The sequence below is a fragment of the Siphateles boraxobius genome, unplaced genomic scaffold (genome assembly GCF_051911475.1).
Source record: "Siphateles boraxobius isolate OS27281-9 unplaced genomic scaffold, OSU_SipBor_1 20, whole genome shotgun sequence".
Taxonomy (NCBI): domain Eukaryota; kingdom Metazoa; phylum Chordata; class Actinopteri; order Cypriniformes; family Leuciscidae; genus Siphateles; species Siphateles boraxobius.
The window spans coordinates 19,714,764-19,736,488 of NW_027508811.1; the positions used below are offsets into that span (position 1 = coordinate 19,714,764).

A 21,725-nucleotide genomic window follows, 5' to 3' on the forward strand; every position below is an offset into this window, starting at 1 on the left:
ATACAAACGAAAACTAAACAGACTTATGGATAAATAAAAAAATGGTATGGTCTGTTTTTAATTGACCTCTCAAGCCTGACTTCAGACTGTCTATTCTACCTAATAAGACAGGAAGGGGCATCTGATAAATATGTAAAACAAACAACCAACCATAGTTTGCTTTTTGCAAATGATTTTAAGGGTAGGTGAATCTGAAATCAATGACACCACAATAATATAATAGAGTGCAGCAAAGTGGTTGCAACAAACAATGAGCAGCATAAAGTTACAAAGAAAACAAAGACGATTAGTTCTCCAAATATCCTCAAACAATAAATAACATACACACTTAAATAAAATGTATAACTGCAATGGAAAACTATACTGAAAACATTTTTTAAATGAAAACAGTTTCAGCACCATTAAAACTAACTAAAAATAAACTGAAATTGAAAACCAAAATACTAAATGAAAAACTACATCAACTCTGCTGAGATCATGAATTTGAATATTTATGTAATATTTTACATGAATTTTAAATACATTTTTTCTCCAGTTCTCCAAATTCCATTACACTATTTTCCCACCTCAAACAAGAAACAAATCCCACAGTGGTGGACAATCGAAAGAACAATTGAACTCACCAGTTCTCAGATCGCACCCAACAAAACAAACAGCACCAATGCAGCTTCCAAAAGACAACCGCAAACACAAGCACTAAAAGAACCACGCCTGAGACTGGATAGACCGCATAGTCCACCAGCCTTCACCAATTATCATTCCTGCTTAGAGCTCACATGTGGATTCATACGCTCTCAAATGTATACGCACTCCTTTGGCTGCAAAGCACACGCTTCTCATAAATTACCAACCAATTCATTACAGAATCAAGCGATGGCGAGCTGAGCGGGCTTTCCCAAAGAAAAGTCCTACCGAAGGGAAGCATCCCATGAAAGGAGATGATGATTTTGTTTTTTTTAAATCAGATCTTGTATAATGTAGATCTCAAAGCCTAGCTAAATTACCACACAGACTGATCAATAGAACGTAAAACGATGCAGATCTGCTACGACTAGAAAATGTTTTCCCATAGGAGAGTTTAAGGAAAAAGCAGAGCGTTAACCGCAATCTTTGCTAAGCTCTGTCAGTGGGTGCAAGGGAAAAAGGGGGTTTTAAAAGTGCTAGGTGGCAGATAATCCTCTGGAATGGGAAATGCAGCTGACGCTACACGACCTGTCTACCGGCTGGAGAGTTCAGTGCAATCTGCTGATGTCATCATTACTGCATCCCTTTAACAGCCTTGAGAAATTCAGAAAAATGTAGAAAGTCTGCAGTACAGCTAATCAAAAATAGGGGAAGGCCATAAGATTTCAGAGGTTATGCCTCACATGATTTAATTGTATTAAATGTTCACACAAAAAAAAAAAAAAAAAAAAAATATATATATATATATATATATATATATATATATATATATATATATATATATATATCACTGCATGACTCCACATCACTGCTCATATACATTTTTGAAACAGAGTGAAGAAAAGTCAAAGCTATTTTTTCCCCTTCAGGGCTTCCAAAATAAGGCACTATGTACTTCCTCTGTCATATACTTATCTCTTCTGAATACATTCATTATGAACTGACTATTAAAATCTCCCATATGCCTTTGAGACCTTCAGGAAATTTCCTACCCACCCTCATATGTTATTTTTTCTATGGAACACAAAAGTAAACCTTTTGGAAGATTTTCTTTCGCAGCTCTTGACAGTTTATTGTGACCCGGGGATTTCGAGCTAAAAAAAAAGCTCTTAACACTTTTACTATATGTATAACAAACAACTCTATGTGTCTATCAAGGTAAATAGACAAGTTATTATTCACAGATATTGGCTTGTGTCTAACCCTTCAGACAAAATGGTGTCATGGAGGCCAAAACACATTCTTTCGTTCTGGACATAAATGTGGGCTAGAATTGAATTTATGTCTTACATTTTGGACTGGTCATCACATAAAGCAATCGGAGAACTTCAGAAGACTAATTGCATTTTTAAATGGTGGTTATTTAATTTTTCTTGCTCTTTCATTTTGGTCCCTGGTCACTATGAACTGCTTCATAATGTTTCATTGCCCACTTTTATGTTTTTTACATTTGCTTTTATGTTCCACAGAAAAAATATTGATTTGAAATGACAGAAGAGCAAGAAAATATTTACAGAATTTTCATTTTTAGGCACACTGTTCCAAAGACTAACAAACTTTTCTGCACTTTTCTGTTCTAAAGATGAACTACTCTGGTATTTTGCTATGGTAGCGTTACATGTATTGTTTTCTCCCTTGGGTTTATTGCTTCTGCTTGTATTATTCAGATTTAAAGTGCTTCTATTATGCTTTTTCGAAAATTACCTTTTATGCAGTGTGTAATCTGTGCAGTGTGTTTGTGAATGTGAAAGGTTTAAATACCAAAGTGCATGACAAATAAAAAATATTGTCTTAAAAGAAAGAATTGATTCTGAACTGCTGAAACAAGTTGTCAGCAATAGAGTGGTGCAGGAATGACATCACTTTGTAGGCCAACCGGCAGTTAGCATCACACTGGTTATTTCAACAACAAAAAAACCAATGGGATTTTCCCATAGGCTTTTGGATTATTGTTAAAAAAAACTCTGTGATCAACAAAAGTTTATGATACTTGCAAACTTTTTGTCCATTAAGATAATTATCACAGATGAACACAACTTTTATGCATTTTGAAGCCTAAATGCATTCGCCAGAAGTAAAAAGCTAAACGCAGGCTATAAATGGACTACACCACGGTCCCACAAATTCAATGTCACCACCACTAAGCTTCCAACAACTCTTTCAGTTTTTATCTAAAAACATTTTCCCAGAACGTTTGAGTTAGAATAGTTTATAAGAGCACAATTATAAGCTCTACAAGGCTGTAAAAGCAAGTTACCTGTTCAGCGTGATGACGTTTAATCTCCTCAAAAGCCTCTGTAGTCCCAATTAGCCACTTGTTAGCAACCGCCTTTCTCAAGACACGCAAAAGCTTCAAAATAATCACGAGTGGGGTAATAGTGATGTATTTTATGTAGTAGAACAAAACATGCATGTGTCTTGAGCTCGTGTTCACCACAGACCTTATTTCAGCCATTTAACCAAAACCCCATTCAAAAAACCTATTGACTTCGGGATGAAGGAACCGGAAGTGCTAAAATGCTAACTCGCTTCCACGTTTTGGCCAACAAAATGATGTCATACCTGCACCACTCTATTCATGTCTCACTTCCTGTTACACACCTATGTAACAATGTAAAAAACGTGCATAATGCCAGCCTTTGGTCTTCATTTGCTGCCCGCAAACAACGGCTACTTTGACCCGCCCTCAAACACTGTAGTTGTAGCTGAGGCCTGGAAGAGTTTGGTTTGTGAGGTCGACATGTCGAGAAGACATCACTGTATCAAGCTCTGAGTAAGCCTCCGGAGCTGAAATTCAGATATGGCAATAGGCGTTACGTTTCCGACACACTCTGTAAGTGGTAGACCAGTCACAACAAACAGGCCGTTTGACCAATCAGAGCAGAGTATACTCACGGAAAGGAGGGAATTAGAGAGACTGAATCTTTGAACAAAATGTTTTCAGACTGAGAAATTAGGTGATGTGCAATGTATATTATGCGAAAATAAAAGTGTTTTTGACCTTTGATGCATGAAACCTATTGTGGGAGACCTCTAAAACAAAATGAGGAACCTATAATTATAGCATAACAGAGGCACTTTAATAAGGTGCTTTGATAAAAGCATCTCCTAAATGAATAAATATATATTTGTAATGGCGTACCTTTAAGCCTCTTGAGGTGAACAGGCACATCACTCTTGATGCTCTTACTGTCCTCTTCTGTGGACTCACGCCTCACTAGAGGAGGGTCATTCTGGGCAAGCCAGTCAGCCACCTTGCTCTCAGAGGCCATGATGGCTGCCTGTAGGGTGCTGAGGTCTTTACTGCCAACGTGAGGGGATTTTTTAGGTCGTAGACGAGACACATGATCTTTAATGGTGACCTTCCCTGGGGAAGTATCATCAAACTCAATGGTGAATGATGTGTTGGCCTGTGCGCCGGCATTGCCAGTGGCTGATTTTGCAGCCCCAGCGCCCTCAGTGTCCTTTGTTGGGATCTCATGGATGCTGTTCTGTGCCATTTGTCCCTCCTTGTTGGGAATCTCAAAGTAGCTGGGCTCAGCGCCTACAGGCCCCAGACCATTTTCCTTTGATTTATCAACCCGCTTGGTCTCTTTGCTCTCTGTGGGGCCACAGAAAAAAAGAGAAGAAAAATAAGCATCATCTATGAGTTAAGGGTCACAGCCTCAAAGCAAACAAAATCTGATCAGCTAGCTATAAATGTCAAGATTGTGGACTTGAATCACTGTCAGGACAAAGCCACTGTTTAATGTCTGTCACATGACAAGAATTAATGGGACGGCTAATGGCACTATAACAACATAATTGGCTGAGGACAGATGCTCTGACACCCTAGACATGGTGCTAATTTCTGGAAATGACAAACAGTCTGACAAATGCTACACCATATTACCAATTTTCATTCTATTTGCTGGCTTAAGAAAAAAAATGTCACTGTGTCTGATATATAGATCAGAGGTTCTCAACCCTAAGGTCATCAGAGATGGAGATTTCGATGAACTATATCTTACTTATGGCAATTTTTTTTTTAAATTTTTTCTTTTTTGAGCTGTACATTTAGTCATATATATATACACATTATTAAATATTAAGCTTCTCTTGTGGTTAAAATATTAAAATGTAAAATAACTGTTTTCCATTTTAATATATTTTAAAATGTAATTTAATCCTGTGATGGAAAAGCTTTATTTTGAGCAACCATTGCATTCCTAATATGCTGATTTGCTGCTAAAGAAACATTTCTTATTATTATCAATGTTGAAGACCGTTTAATATTATTAGTGCTTAATATTTTTTTTCAAGATTCTTCGATGAATAGTAAGTTCAAAAGAACAGCATTTATTATTTGAATGCATCTTTGCTGAATAAAAGTATTAATTTCTGACTGAACACCATACATTTACAAGTACTTTCTGCCTGTACTCATTTGTGTAAAGCAGGATTTAGAGCTTTTGTCTACATTAAGACCAAACAAACAATCCAAGATGGGATTTCAACATTTTCATAAGGGTCATTCACACATGTGTTCTTGTGTACAAAACTAACTAGGTGGAACACAACAGAATGGAGCAAAACAACTTTTTGCTCCAATTACTTTTAACTTGACATGGCTTCTAAAAAAACAACTCTAATGTTGAAACGGAAAAAAGTTAATAATGGAATTTACCAAATAGTATGTTAATCCTTTAATGTAGGTACAGAGAGGGTGTGTAAGAAAATAAGTCAAGGAGTAAAAAGTTTTGGAACCATGGTTTAGATTCTCCCTTTTAACTGATATGAGGTGTGATTTCAAAGTTCAATTTTAAGAAATATTAGTACTTTAGAAAATGTAAAGGCACAGTAATCAGTTCCACTTACATTTCCACAATTACACCCCTAAATGTATGTCTAGTTAATCCTCTGACCAATCAGAGTGCAGCTGAAACTTCCTATTTTTAAAAATACTCTGCACTTCCTCTTCTAAACCAAAGCAAAACTGCTTTTTATCCTCCCTTTAGCTAAACTAAATCTCTGGTAAACTAGAAAATACAACTACCCAGTCAACAGAAAAGCACTAACCATTATTAGAATTCAACTTTACTCAACTACTGTGAATCTGCTTAGTATAACCAAAGAAACCAAAGAAAATTCTAATGAAGCACAATGTCTTTTACGTGTTCTCTAGCAAGTTAACATTCAATGAACTATGTTTGATAAAGTACAACAATTCATATACTCAAAATACTTACAAATCTAGCATGTGTGGCTGCCTCTGTGATGAACGGCGCTGGTGTCACAGAAGAGAAAGCAAACACGCCTCCGTGACAATGGAGATGGAGGGGGCTGGGCCTGTCTGCAAATGAACCTATTCACTTCTTAAGGGAGACGGTTCCCTTTACATTCTCTTCCTTTCCTACGCTGGCCTGTGAGTCCCTGCCTTCGAAAAACCAGCCTTGACTGCAGCCTAAAATAGCCCTGGGAGGTGTTGGAACTTTGATCTGGTGGATTGTTGCATGAATGATTTTCTCTCTCTCTCTCTGTGTGTGTGTGGAAGCACCGAGGTTTATAAAGTCTGAAACAAATAAGGCTGATTCATTTGGAGCCTTTGCCAACTCTGCCGTCGCCTGAACCTGAGTCTGTCTTCATTGCCTGAGCAAGACTGCGAGGTTTTGTCAAACAATGCCATTCACTGTGCCAGCACTACCCCTTCGAGATATATTTACCCAGCATTCTCTTATAAAGGAACAAGGCTTCTTTTGGGAGTAGAATTTGTGTCTTTGAACAGAGATATTGCAGTTTTGAGTTAAATAAATTAAGAGGGCTCAAGGGCACGAGTGCTTTAAGATCTTTGTTGGTCTATTCTGGGGTCAACAATAAAAGTAGTGCACATGATAAAAAAATAAACCTAAAAAACTACCTTATGGTTATCTTTGTCAAATAACTTATTATATCTTGTTCATAATCTAGCACTCATTCAGTACATTTTCATGTCCAGTTATAATCAATTGATATAATCCAGTTATAATCAATTTGGTTACATTGGGCAAACTCTCTGTTCAAGTACATATGACCAAATACTTAATCGAATATTTGATGAATAAAACATGTCATCTGTTACCATGGAGCAAGAGCACAATGCTGAGGCCATGTTTACATGCTGGACAAAGCCGGGCTAGAATTACATTATCTAGATCTGATTGTCTGACTTCATATAAACCAAAATGGTGTGATGATGAAGTGCACAATATGTTTCTCCTTGCTGTATATTGAGTGCACTTGTCTGGTTTAGTGTCGGTAGCAAACGTATGATGTCCTGCTGTGGTAAAGCCTCAGTAATCTACAATCCCATTACTTCTATACGGAGCAAGTTAATGGGATTCCAGACCCCTGGATCAAAGCACACTACAACATGCCAGTTTCAATCAGCAGCATATTTTACGCTCTTTTCCTGGATTAAACAGCAAACAGTACAAACCCTTTGTATGACACAACTGTCCTCTTTGGTCTACATCTGCTCAAACTGTGTCAGTGAACATCTCCATGTGGCTGCCTAATTAAGCAGTTTGTGGAAAAATTACTTATTCTCTGCCATTTTTGATTCAGAAATGTTCTGGACATATAGACAAATGTATGGAATGACATATATCGTTGAGATTGTTGTTAATATGTTTTGTTCTTATTTTCCAGTAAAATACCGAAATATCCTAAAAACAGGATAAATATAGGCCTACTTAATACAAACTTAAATGAAGATACACTACTTTTCAAAAGTTTGGGGTCAGTAAGATTTTTTTAAAAGAAATTAATACTTTTATTCAGTAAGAACGCTTTAAAATGATCAAAAGTGAAAGTAGCATTTATAAATTAATGTTAAAAAAGATTTCTATTATTTCAAATAAATATATTTTTTTGTCCTAAGAATTGTTACTTAAGCAGCAAATCAGCATATTAGAATGATTTCTGAAGAATCATGTGACACTGAAGACTGGAGTAATGATGCTGATTATTCAGCTTTGCCATCACAGGAATAGATTATTACATTCATTTTTATTAAATAAATGCAGCCTTGGACTTAATTTTACAATCGTGTAAATTCTTTTCATAAAATTATTTTGATACATTTTTTTTAATGAAAAACAAATGATGACAAAAATAATTTTAGGGAAACAAATGAAAAAATGAAAAACAAAACAAAAGTAAAAGAAAATAAAAATGCTAGATATTTGTACATGCCAAATCAAATACAAATTATTCTAATAAAACAATACAATTAAAATTATATTTTGAGCAAACAGGGAGTGTTTAAAATTATTCTGAGATGTCTTACCTGTCCCGCTGTTCTCCAGCTTCTTTCCAGATGTTTTATTCTCTTGTTTAAAGGAATTCTCATCATCTGCATCCCCATCGCCCCACCAGGATGGCTGTCCATACAGTGGGGTTCCCCTGTGCAAGGCAGCTATATCGCCTGTTAAAGAGAAGAAAATATTAGCTTTGCTTTGAAGACACAAAGATTAATATACATACAGTATACACAATGCTCATGTATTACATATACATTCGCGTTCGTGTTTACATATGTCACTGATCGTACCATACTTGAATGAATGAATAAAATAACACATTACATTAAGTTTTCATTTGTAAACATTAGTTAACAAACCTGAACCTTAATTTCATAAAGTAGAAACTAAATAAATCTGTTTCTGATATGTGGAGAGCAGAACACTTTCCATTTGCACAGGATCACTCCTAACTCAAGTGAATAGATTCAGTGATATTGATTCAGGGATTCCTAGTGTTGCAGTCATGTGCTATTCACAGATGGATCATGCAACTTTAACAGCCGGGGGCTAAGGGACTTTTAGACAAGCCTGACAATTAGCAGGATGAAATAACCAGGTGGCAATGAGATAAGCGGGGATGTTAAACGCTACCCACCCTTGAAACACTAATGGGTGAAAAACAGGCATGGGCGTAGCGCTGTTCCCTTCCCTATTATTAAATATCCAGCACTTCACGACAGGGCTGGACCACAGTTCTAATTACATAGGGTAACACATAAACTACATGAGTGTTTAGATGGGTTAAAGTCTCAAATAAACCCAATGAAGCTGTGGTTTACAGTGATTTTAGAACAGCTTATAAGGGCCGTTGTTAGGCATGACGCTACAGGAACAAAAATTTAATTATCTATTGATAACAAATAATACTTTGGTCAAGCTATGTACATCTTCAGCAATGTGTTGTCAAGAAATATCAGTAATACTGATTTCATGTGGTCACAGATGTGTGTTTATAGAGTATTTTACAACACCTCTGAATGCTTCTCAGCCAATCATAATCAAGGATCAGAACTTTCCATTTTATAATACAATTTGACATACTTTTAAGAAAAATGAGTGGTGCTAGACCGTGCTAAACTTGCCACCATCAATACGACTCGGTTACTAACGTAACCTCGGTTCCCTGAGAGGAGGGAACGAGTATTGCGTAAGTAGCTTACGCTATGGGAAAACTCCTTTTCTCGAGAATATTGAAGTCTTTATGTAAAACGCATTGCAGCTGCACAGCTGACAGCAATGAACGAAGGAAGCTCGGTCATTGGCTGTGCTGCGGCAACTTGCTCGAACCAATGATGGGGCGACTCTGAATGCGCGACCAATGAGCGCGCTTCGCGCCCGCGCGCGTCAGAGCCTGCCAAGATGGGCGAGGCCAAGAGCTATTTATTGGGCGCCCCGTCATGAGAGTTCTTTAGGTTAAAACGACTGAAGCGAACTAACCAAGCACAAGCACGGCAGCTTACGCAATACTCGTTCCCTCCTCTCAGGGAACCGAGGTTACGTTAGTAACCGAGTCGTTCCCTTTCGAGAGGTCTCTCCTATTGCGTAAGTAGCTTACGCTATGGGAACACCATGCAAAACGCCGTGCGTGCTGAACTTCGCCTTATGATAGCCAGAGGCAGGTGCCTGAGCTGAAAAGCAAAGTTATCATCCAACTAGCTGGCAGAGCCGAGCTTTATATGTGGGAAAAATACAGAGCGGCTAGAAGGCACTCAGTGTGACACAAGCACATACATAATCTAGATACGAACTCGTAGTTCAACTAGTATCATGCTGATAGTACATTGGAATGCAATGTCGGGACCTGTAGGTTGTAGAACCTGATAAATGTGGACGGTGAGGCCCAGCCTGCCGCCGCACAAATATCCTCGATCGGTATCCCGCTCGACCATGCCCAGGAAGAAGCCACACTCTTGGTGGAGTGTGCTTTGACTCCCCAGGGGCATTGAAGTCCCTTAGCTTCATAAGCCAGCGCTATAGCCTCAACTATCCAGTGAGAGATTCTCTGCTTTGAAACGGCGGAACCTTTCGTACGGCCGCCAAAGCATACAAACAGTTGTTCTGTCTGTCTGAATAGGGCAGAACGCTCCAAATACACTCTGAGAGCCCTAACGGGGCAGAGTAGATTAGCGTCGTGTTCGTCTGCTGGAGACGATAGCGCAGTTAGGGAGATAACCTGTGCTCTGAAGGGAGTGGTGACTTTAGGAATATACCCATGTTTCGGTCTAAGGACGACCCTGCAGTCGTTAGGTCCGAATTCTAGGCAGGCAGCGCTTGTCGAAAGCGCGTGCAGGTCGCCCACTCTCTTGACCGAGGCAAGTGCCAGCAAGAGCGCAGTCTTGAGCGAGAGCTGTTTAAGGTGCACGGTTTGGAGTGGTTCGAACGGGGGCCCTTTAAGAGCGTCTAGGACAGTAGCTAGGTCCCAGATCGGCACTGAGGGGGGGCGTGAAGGGTTCATCCTCCTAGCGCCCCTTAGGAAACGAATAATTAGGTCGTTTCTTCCCAATGGACGTTCCATTACAGGGTTGTGTGACGCTGTGATGGCCGCCACATATACTTTGAGCGTGGAGGGGGTGCGGCCCGCCTCCAGAAGCCCTTGTAGAAAAGCGAGTACGTTCGTAATCTCGCATGTCTCAGGGTTCAGGCCCTTGGCATTACACCAGTCACTGAACACTTTCCATTTCTGGGCATATAAGCGTCTCGTGGAGGGCGCCCGCGCCTCAGCGATGGTTTTTAGCGCTCCGCTCGTGAGGTTCCTGGGAACCCGTTGAGGGGCCATGGATGAAGGGCCCACAGATCGGGGCGGGGATGAAATATCATCCCGCTGGCCTGACTGAGGAGGTCTGGCCTCAGTGGAATCGGCCGTGGTGCAGATTGCATTTGCATCAGATCTGGAAACCATGTTTGGTTCTTCCAGAGTGGGGCTATCAGAAGCACTGCGTTTTTCTCCTCTCTGACCCGACTGATGACCTGTGGCAGCATCGCGATCGGGGGAAAGGCATATAAGGGGCGGCTCGGCCAGCTCTGGGCGAGCGCGTCCATGCTCTTCGTGAAGAAAAGAGAGCAGTGCGCGTTCTCCTTGGAGGCGAAGAGGTCGATCTCCGCTTTGCCAAAGGTTTTCCATAACCATTGAATCATCAGCGGGTTGAGAGCCCATTCTCCTGGGAGATTCTTGTCTCTGGATAGCATGTCTGCCCCCTGGTTCAGGGCGCCTGGCACATGCGCTGCTCTCAGCGAGCGCAAGTTGTGCTGGGACCATAAAATGAGTCTCCTGGCCATTGAATGCATGGAGCTCGACCTGAGTCCACCCTGGCGATTTATGTACGACACTACCGTCATGTTGTCCGTTCGGACCAGGACGTGTTCGTTTTTTAGATGTGGAAGCAGGGCTCTGAGAGCCAAAGCGACCGCTTTCATCTCCAGACAGTTTATGTGTAGGCGCTTCTCCGGGTTTGACCAAAAGCCGGAGACAGGCCTGCCCTCGTAAAGGGCCCCCCAACCTATTTTGGAGGCATCTGTCGTTATCATCTTTCTCCTTGTGTTCACACCCAGACTCACGCCTGACTGGTACCAGTCGGCGGCTTTCCAGTGCGTCAGGGCTTTTATACAGCCGTGGTTCGCTCTGATTAAAAAGTGGCCCGAACGCCACGCGTGAGTAGGGACGCGGCTCTTGAGCCAGCGTTGGAGAGGGCGCATATGCAACAATCCTAGCTGGAGTACGGCCGATGCTGAGGCCATGAGACCGAGCATCCTCTGAAACCGCTTGACGGGGGCGCGCGCGCCCGCCCTGAATGATGTTGCAAGGCGCCGGATGGTGAGCGCGCGCTCTGATGAGAGACGCGCTGTCATTTGCATCGAGTCTAGAACTATTCCCAGGAAAGAAATCCTCTGGCTGGGAGATAGTATGCTTTTTGCAAAATTGATTCTTAGACCCAGGCATTCTAAATGGCTGATAATCCAAGATCTGTGTGTTATTAACTGACTCTCTGATTGTGCTAGGACCAGCCAATCGTCGAGATAATTCAGTATTCGCACTCCCCTTCGTCTCAAGGGGGAAAGTGCTGCGTCCATACATTTCGTGAATGTACGGGGAGCCAGGGACAGGCCGAACGGAAGTACTGTGTACTGGTAAGACTGTCCCTCGAAAGCGAATCTCAGAAACGGCCTGTGATGAGGCGCTATTGGAATGTGAAAGTAAGCATCTTTCAGATCCACTGAGAGAAACCAATCTGGGCGTACTTGCGCGAGGATATGCTTGGTTGTTAACATTCTGAACGAGCGAATCATTAGTGCTTTGTTCAGGTGTCTGAGATCTAGGATGGGGCGGAGACCACCATCCTTTTTCGGGACGAGAAAATAGCGGCTATAAAAACTTGCCTCGCTCATAGAGGGGGGAACAGTTTCCACAGCGCCCTTTTCTATTAGTTTGCGCACCTCGGTGCGTAGAACCTGTGAACACTCCTTTCTCACTTTCGTCTCGACCACAGTCGTAAAACGTGGTGGTCTGCGAGCGAACTGGAGCGAGTATCCGTGCTTTACTATATTCAATACCCATTTCGGCATATCTGGAATGTTTTCCCATGCCGCTGCGTGTACAGATATGGGCTGAATACAGGCTAGGGGCGGGCCGCTGTGACGTAGGGACCCGGCCAGCGAATCGCCTGAGCTCGTAGCTCTCAGAGGCGCGGGCGCGCGCTGAGCAGCTGAGTGAATGGGCGCGTGTGTGCTTACAACAGCGCGCGCTATGTCTGTAAAACTCGCAGCCTGAGCTGGGGTTGTGTTTGACACTGTAAGGACAGTGTTTATAAGTGGGGGTGCATAAACAGTGGTAGGCACACGCGTCACTTTTATAATGTTTCCCGCTTTTACTGGGGATGAATTCATAACTGTGTGAACAGTGCTTGTGTGTAGTGGTGCGTACATGACCGTAGGCACGTGATCTACATTCATGGGGCGCGCAGCCTGAGCTGGGAATGAATTTGGCACTGTTTTGACAGTATCTGGGAATGCACACTTTGTGGACATGTGAACCCTTAGTGACACAGGCAGAAAAAGACTCTTTTTGTGTTTTCTGTGCGTCGCCGTAAAAACGGTGTTTGTTTGCAGGTGAGCGAGCTCTGTGACTGGCCCATTGACTGCTGTATGGACATTTCCAGCCGCCTGTAAGGGGACTGGGTAATGTTTGAGCTTTTGCAGAGAGAGTGGTCCGGCTTTTGCGAGACACGCACTCTCTCTTCTCATTCCTGTGGCTAGGACGGCTTTCGAGGCTCAGGGTTCAGCACAATCTTGGGCCGAGGACCCCGTCGCTCAGGAGGCGGCTTGCGGTTGTGGGAGCGCGAGTGGCGTCGAGCGTCAGCATGAGGCGCGGGCTGAGAGGCGGTGGGAGCTGTTGTAGCCCGCTGCGGCTGTGGCGGTCTCTGTCTGCTCTGCGATGAGCTGGAGCCCTTGGGCAGGAAATGGCGCATAGCTTGTGAAGCGTTCTGGGCCTCAGTGAAGCGTTCGGCGAAACCTTTAACCGCCGGTCCAAACAGCCCGCTGGTGGAGATAGGCGCGTCGAGAAACGGCGCCTTATCCGCGTCCTTCATCTCCGTCAGAGTCAGCCACAGATGGCGCTCGACAACAGTCAAATTAGCCATGGCCCGGCCAATAGACTGGGCGGTGGCCTTCGTGGCTCGCAGAGCTATATCAGTTGCGCTGCGTAGGTCCTTAAAGGCTTCGGGTTCGGGGCCAGACTCGTCCATAGAGCGGAGAAGCTTAGCTTGGAACACTTGAAGTACCGCCATTGAGTGAAGCGCTGATGCAGCTTGGCCTGCGGCGGCGTAGGCGCGACCGACGAGAGCAGAAGTAGTGCGGCAGGGCTTCGAGGGGTGGGAAGCTTTGGCTTTCCATCCGGTGGTGAAGGGCGGGCAGAGATGATTGGCCACGGCCTCCTCGAGGGGCGGCGTTCCCTCGTAGCCTCTTTCCTTCGCGCCGTCCACAGAGGAGAGCGACAAAGAAAAAGAAGGCTTCAGACGCGCAGAGTGGGGGGCTTTACATTACTTGGTGAGTTCGTCATGAACCTCCGGGAAGAAGGGAGAAGGCCTTTGCCGAGGGGCCTGCTGGCGCCCCTGCAGAAACCACTCATCCAGTCGGCTTCGGGTTGGTTCTTCGGGAGAAGACCAATCGAGCCCGAGGTCCTCTACGGCCTTCGAGAGGACGCGGATAATCTCCGTATCCATGGTGGAGCCCCCGCTCGTGCTAGCTAGCGTCGACGGGGCGGGGTCGAGAGTGGAGCCCGGCCAGTCGTCCGATGCAGCGTCGATGGACAAGCTGTCATCCATTCCCCCATCGTCCTCGGACGCGCCGAAAGTCACAAGGCCCACCGCTCTGCTAGAGGGGTGTGGGTCCGGCTGGGTGAACTGAACCGGCGGTGGGGAAGGTAAGAGCGGCGGTGAAGCACGCGGAGACTGGCTCGGCGTGACGTCACTGAGCTCCGGTTCAGGAAGCCTCTGTGAGCGGCGCTTTTTCTTAGTGCGCGGCTCAAACAGAGGGGTGGGGGCGATGGGCTCGGTCACGGCGAAAACGGCGAGGCGAGCCCGCAGTGCGGAGAGACCCAGGTCATCACATTCCGGGCATCCGCCCTTGGTCAAAGCAGCTTCTGCGTGGTCCCGGCCCAGGCAGCGAGCGCAGATGATGTGACGATCCCCGTCCGGGAGAAGGTCTCTGCACGACGCGCAGGAAGGCATTTGAAACAACGCCTCAGAAAATTGCTCTTTTACAAGTGTCGCGGGGCGAACAGATGTAAAGATACTTGCGTGTGTGGCACGCCGGATGGCTCAGTAGGATGGCGTTCGAAGGCGGCTGAAGGTGCCGACGTCCTCGTATCAATCCCGCTGGTATGCTTTTCGACGGCGCCGAAGGCTTCAATAATCCGGAGGATCCAGCTAAGAAGGTGTTCGCTGAAGGAGATTAAATCTAAAGAACTCTCATGACGGGGCGCCCAATAAATAGCTCTTGGCCACGCCCATCTTGGCGGGCTCTGACGCGCGCGGGCGCGAAGCGCGCTCATTGTTCGCGCATTCAGAGTCGCCCCGTCATTGGTTCGAGCAAGTTGCCGCAGCACAGCCAATGACCGAGCTTCCTTCGTTCATTGCTGTCAGCTGTGCAGCTGCAATGCGTTTTACATAAAGACTTCAATATTCTCGAGAAAAGGAGTTTTCCCATAGCGTAAGCTACTTACGCAATAGGAGAGACCTCTCGAAAGGGAACTAGAGTTTTGTGGGTGGTTACCAAGACGTTGCTATGGGGTTGCTGAGGTGTTCTCAGTGTTTTTTTTATCATGTTGCTAGGTGGTTGCTTACTCATCTAAGTCAAAAGAGCCGATCCTGATTATACTCTCTAATATGCTAAAACCTAGATATTACTCTGTGAATAAGTCTATGTGATTAAAATGAACAGAACACTCTACTTATCAAGCTGCATGATCTGAAGTATCATTCATGCCCATAGCACTAATGGTCATCAATGGAAAATTAATGGAACTGTGCTAGCCATTAAGAGTTGAAAATGTCATCCTTAATTTTCCATTTTCAATTACAGGGAAAAGAACAGATGCGATCTTCTCTTTGAGGCTGGCCCACACTAAAAGATTTTTAAAATGTGAGAGAGATCAAACATGATGACAAAAAAAATCATAGATTTAACAGTTTTGTTCATATAATTTTGAAGTCCCAGGATGTGACCAAGACAGCACACACACTATCAGATTCCATTCACAAACAACCAGAGCCTCGACTCTGAATACGAGAAATCTCGCAAAAATCCCTTGCGGTCAAACGCGACTTTAGAGTATACAAACATGCCGGAGGGAGGGCAAGAAGAAAGGGCGATAATAGTGTTTGGACTGCTTTTTGCTCAAAAATCGAGGGAAAAAAGAAAAAGTCATGTTACGCTTCAGTCTTCCATTAGCTTGGTTTCTGATTTGGTATTGTTTCGCTCCACATGACAATCTACCCAGGTCTGTCCTCAGGGTTCCCCCCACACAACAGGATTTATGATCTGATATGTAAATATTCAACATGTTAGATATTTACGATTTGAGATCACTGCTGCCCTGATGTTCTTCCAAGCAGATTTAGTCACAGGAAAATCTGATAAGATAATCTGTAGAACCATCAAGATAATTGGGACTTTACCTAGGATTGTTGGAAGGGGAGAATTGAGCCCAAAATCAGCCCGATTATCTTATAGCCAGAGGGACGTTTTTATCTTTCACAACTGTCAAATGTTTGTGTTGCTACTGTATGAGGAGAGTTCATGGATTTCCTGAATACTGCCCTGGCCTGCTTGACCTGAGATGAGATGACAGACGGTAACTGCTGCTAGCCAGTTCCTAGATAAAAACAGACCGAGCTGATTTATATCACCTTGCTCTGGTGAAACGGGACAATGGATCAGTCAGATGTGGTACAGTAGTGGCTAGTCCAGTTTACTCATTTAAAGAGTCACATTATTTAATGATGAATCATTGTTTTGCATCACCTATAAAGTAGTTTAAAGATACAAAAACAATTATCCATAGCTTACACCCTGACATCATGAAGGTGGTGTTTACCTTGCATCTTGTCATCTCCTTTGTTAGCCTCTGCAGGTTTGCCTGCTGTTTCAGCAATGGGCTCTGAAGGTTTTTTCACTTTGGCTTTGTCTGGAGAAGACTTGGGGGATTTTAAGGGTTCTGCACAGGTGGGCTTCTTGCCCAGTTGAAGTTGGCTGGTGAACTTCTCATGCTGACAGAAAGGAGGGAGAAGAACACACAGTAAGTGCCAGAAACCTGTTATCAGACATTACTTCAGGAAGATAAATAAATTACATAAGACAAGCACAGGCAATTCTGATAATATAAGTGCCAACATCTTTATAAATTGATGAACCAGCAAATTGTTAGCTATGTTAACCGATTCAGAGATATACCATACACACAGGGGTGGTGGTGGCGCAGTGGATAAGACACATGCCTGTGGTGTGAGAGACCTGGGTTCGAATCCACTGTGAGACACAAATGTGTCCCTGAGCAAGACGCTCCAGATGCGTGCGGCCTCTGACATATATAGCAATTGTAAGTCGCTTTGGATAAAAGCGTCAGCTTAATGAATAAATGTAAATATACTGATTGTTTTACCTTCAGAGCCTCCTCTGGCACATGTAGCTCTCCTCGCACCACAGTGAACAGGTTGGTATGTGCGTCAAGTTAAGGAAGACTCATAAATAGCTAAAACATGTTGAATGAAAATCCACCTTACTGGACAATGTTCACACACATGGGCAACACTCGCAAATACTAGTCCATGAAACCACATAAATCTAGGTCTACTTCTCATTTTTTGTCATTTATATACACACAAATCTTCCAAATTATGAGTGCATTAACTAATTAAATTCCAATGAATCACATAAGAATAATACTACGAATGACTATAAATACTATCTGACATGTTTGGATAATGTCTTCCTCTGGCATTCCAAATAGATGAACATGAGTGAAGAGTGTTCTTCCTTCTACTATGTGCTCTCGGTGATCTGTGGTGCCACCTCCTAGTCACAATGGTGCAAATACCAGTTAATTGACTACTGCAAACCTTAGTAAATCACGCTGCATGATTATTTAAATACTCTCCTATTGCAGGGAAACTCCTACAAATGCATATGCATTAAGGTCAGCTGCAAAAATAACTGTGACGACACCTTTTCATCATTCATTTTTCACTGTGTGTCTTTAATAAATCCTGACGGTAGTTTTTTAACACTAAAAGAGGCTTTGGACTGGCGCAAGCTGTTAGCAAATCTGGCCCTAGATCTCGAAAGCTTTCAAAGGAAAGTGCATTGAAGGATATCATATCCAAACCTCAATTTGTCATCAATCTTTAAAGTGATGTACATCTGTTCCTGGATCCTGACATCATTTACAAATGTCTGAAAATAAAAAAGACAAAGAAAATTAAAATTTTAAAGAGCTGTTTTTCTTATACTGGTTGAAATACTTTTATAAAAAGTTCAAATCACAGACACTGATGTTAATTTCTAGTTCACAATATGTATTGTACCATACATAGGACAAGCGGTTTGGAGAATGGACAAATGGATATGAACTGTTTTGTATATAGAATCTTTAAAGACAATGTTAATTAAAAAACATATATAAGAAAAAAAGGTCCAAGTAACAACTTCTAGTACAAAATGTTAAAAAGCATTTATGGAGCCTTAAAGTTCTCATGACATCAATATTTACCCAGTTTACTTTGTTAGCGCACCTTACTAGTGCAAGTTAATACGCAGAAAATAAATTGTTTGTGTTGGTAATATTTAACAAAATCTGAACATTTTGCTTCCGCTCTGGAATGGCGTTCTCTTACTGCCAGTCTGCTAATGAGCGAGGGAACCCTGCCCTCTATTCAAAACTCCGTTTCACTTTGAAATAAATCACAACATTGAAGTCGGTTGAAACTTCTGGTTCACAGGGACTTTAACCTTTTAACGTTTTATTCTAGAAGAAGCACCTTTGACCTTTTTTTCTACTGTTGAGGATTGAGATCCAACCAAAGTGCATCTCTGGGATTATTTCACAAGGTTCTTCCAAGTAATGTTCCAAGATGGTTTCCTCTTAGCTTCCCTGTTTGTTTGTTTTTTATTGTATTCACATATTTCTATATATTTTCTACTAGTTATATATTCCAAATATAGCCAGTAGCTAATTAGTTACAGTCTTGAACCATGATTTGCTATTTGCTAGTCAGAGGCAGATTGTATAAGAGTGAAGGATGTTCTAATTTAGAGAGCATTTGATTGGACAAAAGTGTAGTGCAGGATGAGTAAATCAATATTTTAGTTGTTTTCCCCAGAAGAGAACGACTGTAAGTTTTAAATGTGCAGAAACGTATGCTAAGAGGAAATTATCAACATTTAGAAGTATTTAGCATAGCTTTTCAAAATCCACTTTGCACAAATTGAGTAATAATGATAAGCTTATGGTTTGATCTAAAAATCTCCTTGATTTCCAAATCCCCAGGAATGTATACCTAAAAATCACCATACACAGCCCATTCATCTGCCATTCATAAATGCTGCAAGATATTTGTGTATTTAATGAGTTCGACTTCAAAATTTCAGTGAACAAATGTTTTACAGATCCCTCTAAACATATCACTACAGTGAGAGCCACCTCACAAAGTCTGAAAACTTTCAAGGTGGTTATAGTGAGCTGTAAGGTTTGCTCTGTCTCAAATATCAGCCACTTCCTGCAAAGCTCAACAAAGAGGGGGAGCTAATCGCACTGACAAAGCACTTTCTAGAGCATTCAAGTTTAAAATTTCCATTGAAAAGCTGAATCAATCTCCTCCTCTGTCCTTCCAACAATATCCAAAGACCTTAAGATATTCTGCTGGAATGTGGGGTCACAGTAGGGGATTTTGTGCATGCTCTTCAGTGGCTGACTGCACGTTATTTCCCTTCATTCTGTTCAGTTTTCAATATGTGCCAACTTCAACTAAAGGAATATGGTAGTTTAATGCAACGTCTGGGCTTGTTGTGTGAGGGTTTTGTTGAAAAGGGATCTTATGCAAACATAAATGTAGACGGTACTGAAACTGCTAAAAAAGGTGGATAATATGCTGCACACACTATAATAGCCATTTCCTGCTAAAGCAGGACAGGAAGAGGAATTCTTAAGCATGACTCAACAGGAAAAGGTTGTAATTTGTGTGAGTGGCCCCACGAGTTCTGATTTAGTCTTGGAGATTCTACTGACCTCAAACAGACAGACATAATCAGACAGAGCACAGACTCAGGAAAAGCAGGCTGAACCTCAATATATTACTAAGCTTTAGAACTACCACATAGTTCAAGTATCAAGTATGAAGAGGGAAGTTTGAATTTAATCTGCGTCAAGATTCAACAAGAGGCAGAATATACTGTACATAAAATGGAAATAATGATATTATTACAATAATGTTTGGCTGACTGTACACTATCCGGGTAATTACATGCTGGCTGACTACATAATGGATGTGATTTAAACTGAAATAATTTTGTGTAAGACGAAAAAGGCTGTAAATGCGACATGTTATGAAGAAAGCACATTTATGTGGCTGTCAGGTCAAATACAAACATAAGATATAATATGACATTAGTTATGTAAGAGGTTTTATTTATTACTCAATAAATATTTATTTATCACTATAAATTGATTTTGTTACCTGTAAACTTAATTTACTGAACCTACTATAATTTACTATACTATTATGCTTTATGTACAATTGTCCACAATTTGTTTATTTAAAGGCAGTGGCATTCATTTATCAGAAATGTACCACTCCATTCACTATCGCTCTTACTCACCCCATTCAGGCTTCCTAGATCCTTCACTTTGTGCTCGTCACTGCTGGACTCATAGTTGATGACAGCGTGCTGCTTGTCTACACTGCGAGACTGCAATCACAAACAGGTAAAAAAGCAGGAGTTACGAACCTGAGACTGAGCTATTGCGCTGAGCATTATTACTTCATAGATTTGTTATTGTTGGAAGCTAGTTTATATGCAGTCACAGAAGTATTTTACCTTGTAGCAATGAGAGAATTTGAAGGTGACATATGTCATGTTTGCAACATACCAGACATCTGAAGAGAAACGTTCTCTCACACAAGTATTACAGATTGGGTGTAGCCTCAAGTGAAGTCACATCACATTAGCGAAATTTTGCGGACAAAAAAGTTCCATTGTCTATTTTCAATAGCATAGAGATTTTTTAGAGATATTTTATGTTGGTCAAGTGGGTCAACACAGTAAATTCATTTGACCAACTTGAAGATATTGCAAAATCTCACTGGGGAAATCTTTCACCCTTTTGCAAAATTACTGATCGCGTGGATTCTTATTGAATTGACCTTTTTTTGTCCATGATTATTTGCTGAAAAATTGTAATTATTTAATGATAAATGTCAAAATTAATTGTTTAATTAATTTTCAGGCACTGTATCTTCATTTTAATAATGTGATGATCTGCTAGAGTAGATCAATAGTTTGCAGCTCTCGTTTGCAGACCTTTTAATGACAAATGTAAGTTGCTCAGCATAAAACAAACATTAAAATTAACAAATAAATGCAAACACAGAAATTTAAGGTGTAGAACCTAAATATACACCTAAAATGAGTGTACATGAGCACATTGGCTCTATTTTAAGCCACGCATCCACAATTCAGTGATAAGGAATCTAATACTTTACCAATCTATTTTGAGACAAACCATGTGACCACTTAAAGTATTGTAACGCAATCACATGATTGGATTGATTTATGCCTGATCCTAACATGGAAGGGTCAAAGAGGGAAATGGGGGTTTCCTGACTAAACAAAGCCTTGTTCATACTAGTTCTACCAGAGACTAGTGTTTAAATGCTGAAACCCCAGAGTCAGTTTGTTGATCTACACTCTACTATACTCACCATTTTAAAGGCTGGTCTATGAGAGGTGTATATAGTAGCCTGTGTTCACTATGTACTGATAACTGGATTTAAGAAAAGGCTTTTTGTTATTGTTTTGAGGCACAAAGAAGATATTTCCATTACAGATTTTTGACCAAAATGTTTACTCAAGCCCTCAGAAGGCCCTTTTCACCTCAGAGATGCTAGGTGTTGTGAGAGGTATTTAGCGCTTTGTTATGTGGTTGCTAATGATTCTATGCGTTACACAGTA

The 21,725-nt window shown here is 41.9% G+C and overlaps 1 protein-coding gene across 20 annotated transcripts in view; it reads right to left on the reverse strand.

Annotated features, from left to right (window-relative positions):
* cep170aa (centrosomal protein 170Aa) overlaps window positions 1-21,725 on the reverse strand; it is a 49,534-nt gene that overhangs the window by 15,658 nt on the left and 12,151 nt on the right. For 8 of the 20 annotated variants that reach the window (XM_077237295.1, XM_077237293.1, XM_077237291.1 and 5 more), the window contains exons 3-8: window positions 20,373-20,462; window positions 17,870-17,951; window positions 17,161-17,216; window positions 16,597-16,768; window positions 7,991-8,128; window positions 3,827-4,285 (exon numbers count right to left, since the gene is read on the reverse strand). In XM_077237295.1, coding sequence (XP_077093410.1) covers window positions 3,827-4,285; window positions 7,991-8,128; window positions 16,597-16,768; window positions 17,161-17,216; window positions 17,870-17,951; window positions 20,373-20,462 — 997 coding nt within the window. Of the gene's footprint in view, window positions 1-3,826; window positions 4,286-5,912; window positions 6,125-7,990; window positions 8,129-16,596; window positions 16,769-17,160; window positions 17,220-17,869; window positions 17,952-20,372; window positions 20,463-21,725 lie in introns of those variants that run through there. The other 12 variants (XM_077237296.1, XM_077237294.1, XM_077237292.1 and 9 more) reach the window with 3 other exon arrangements.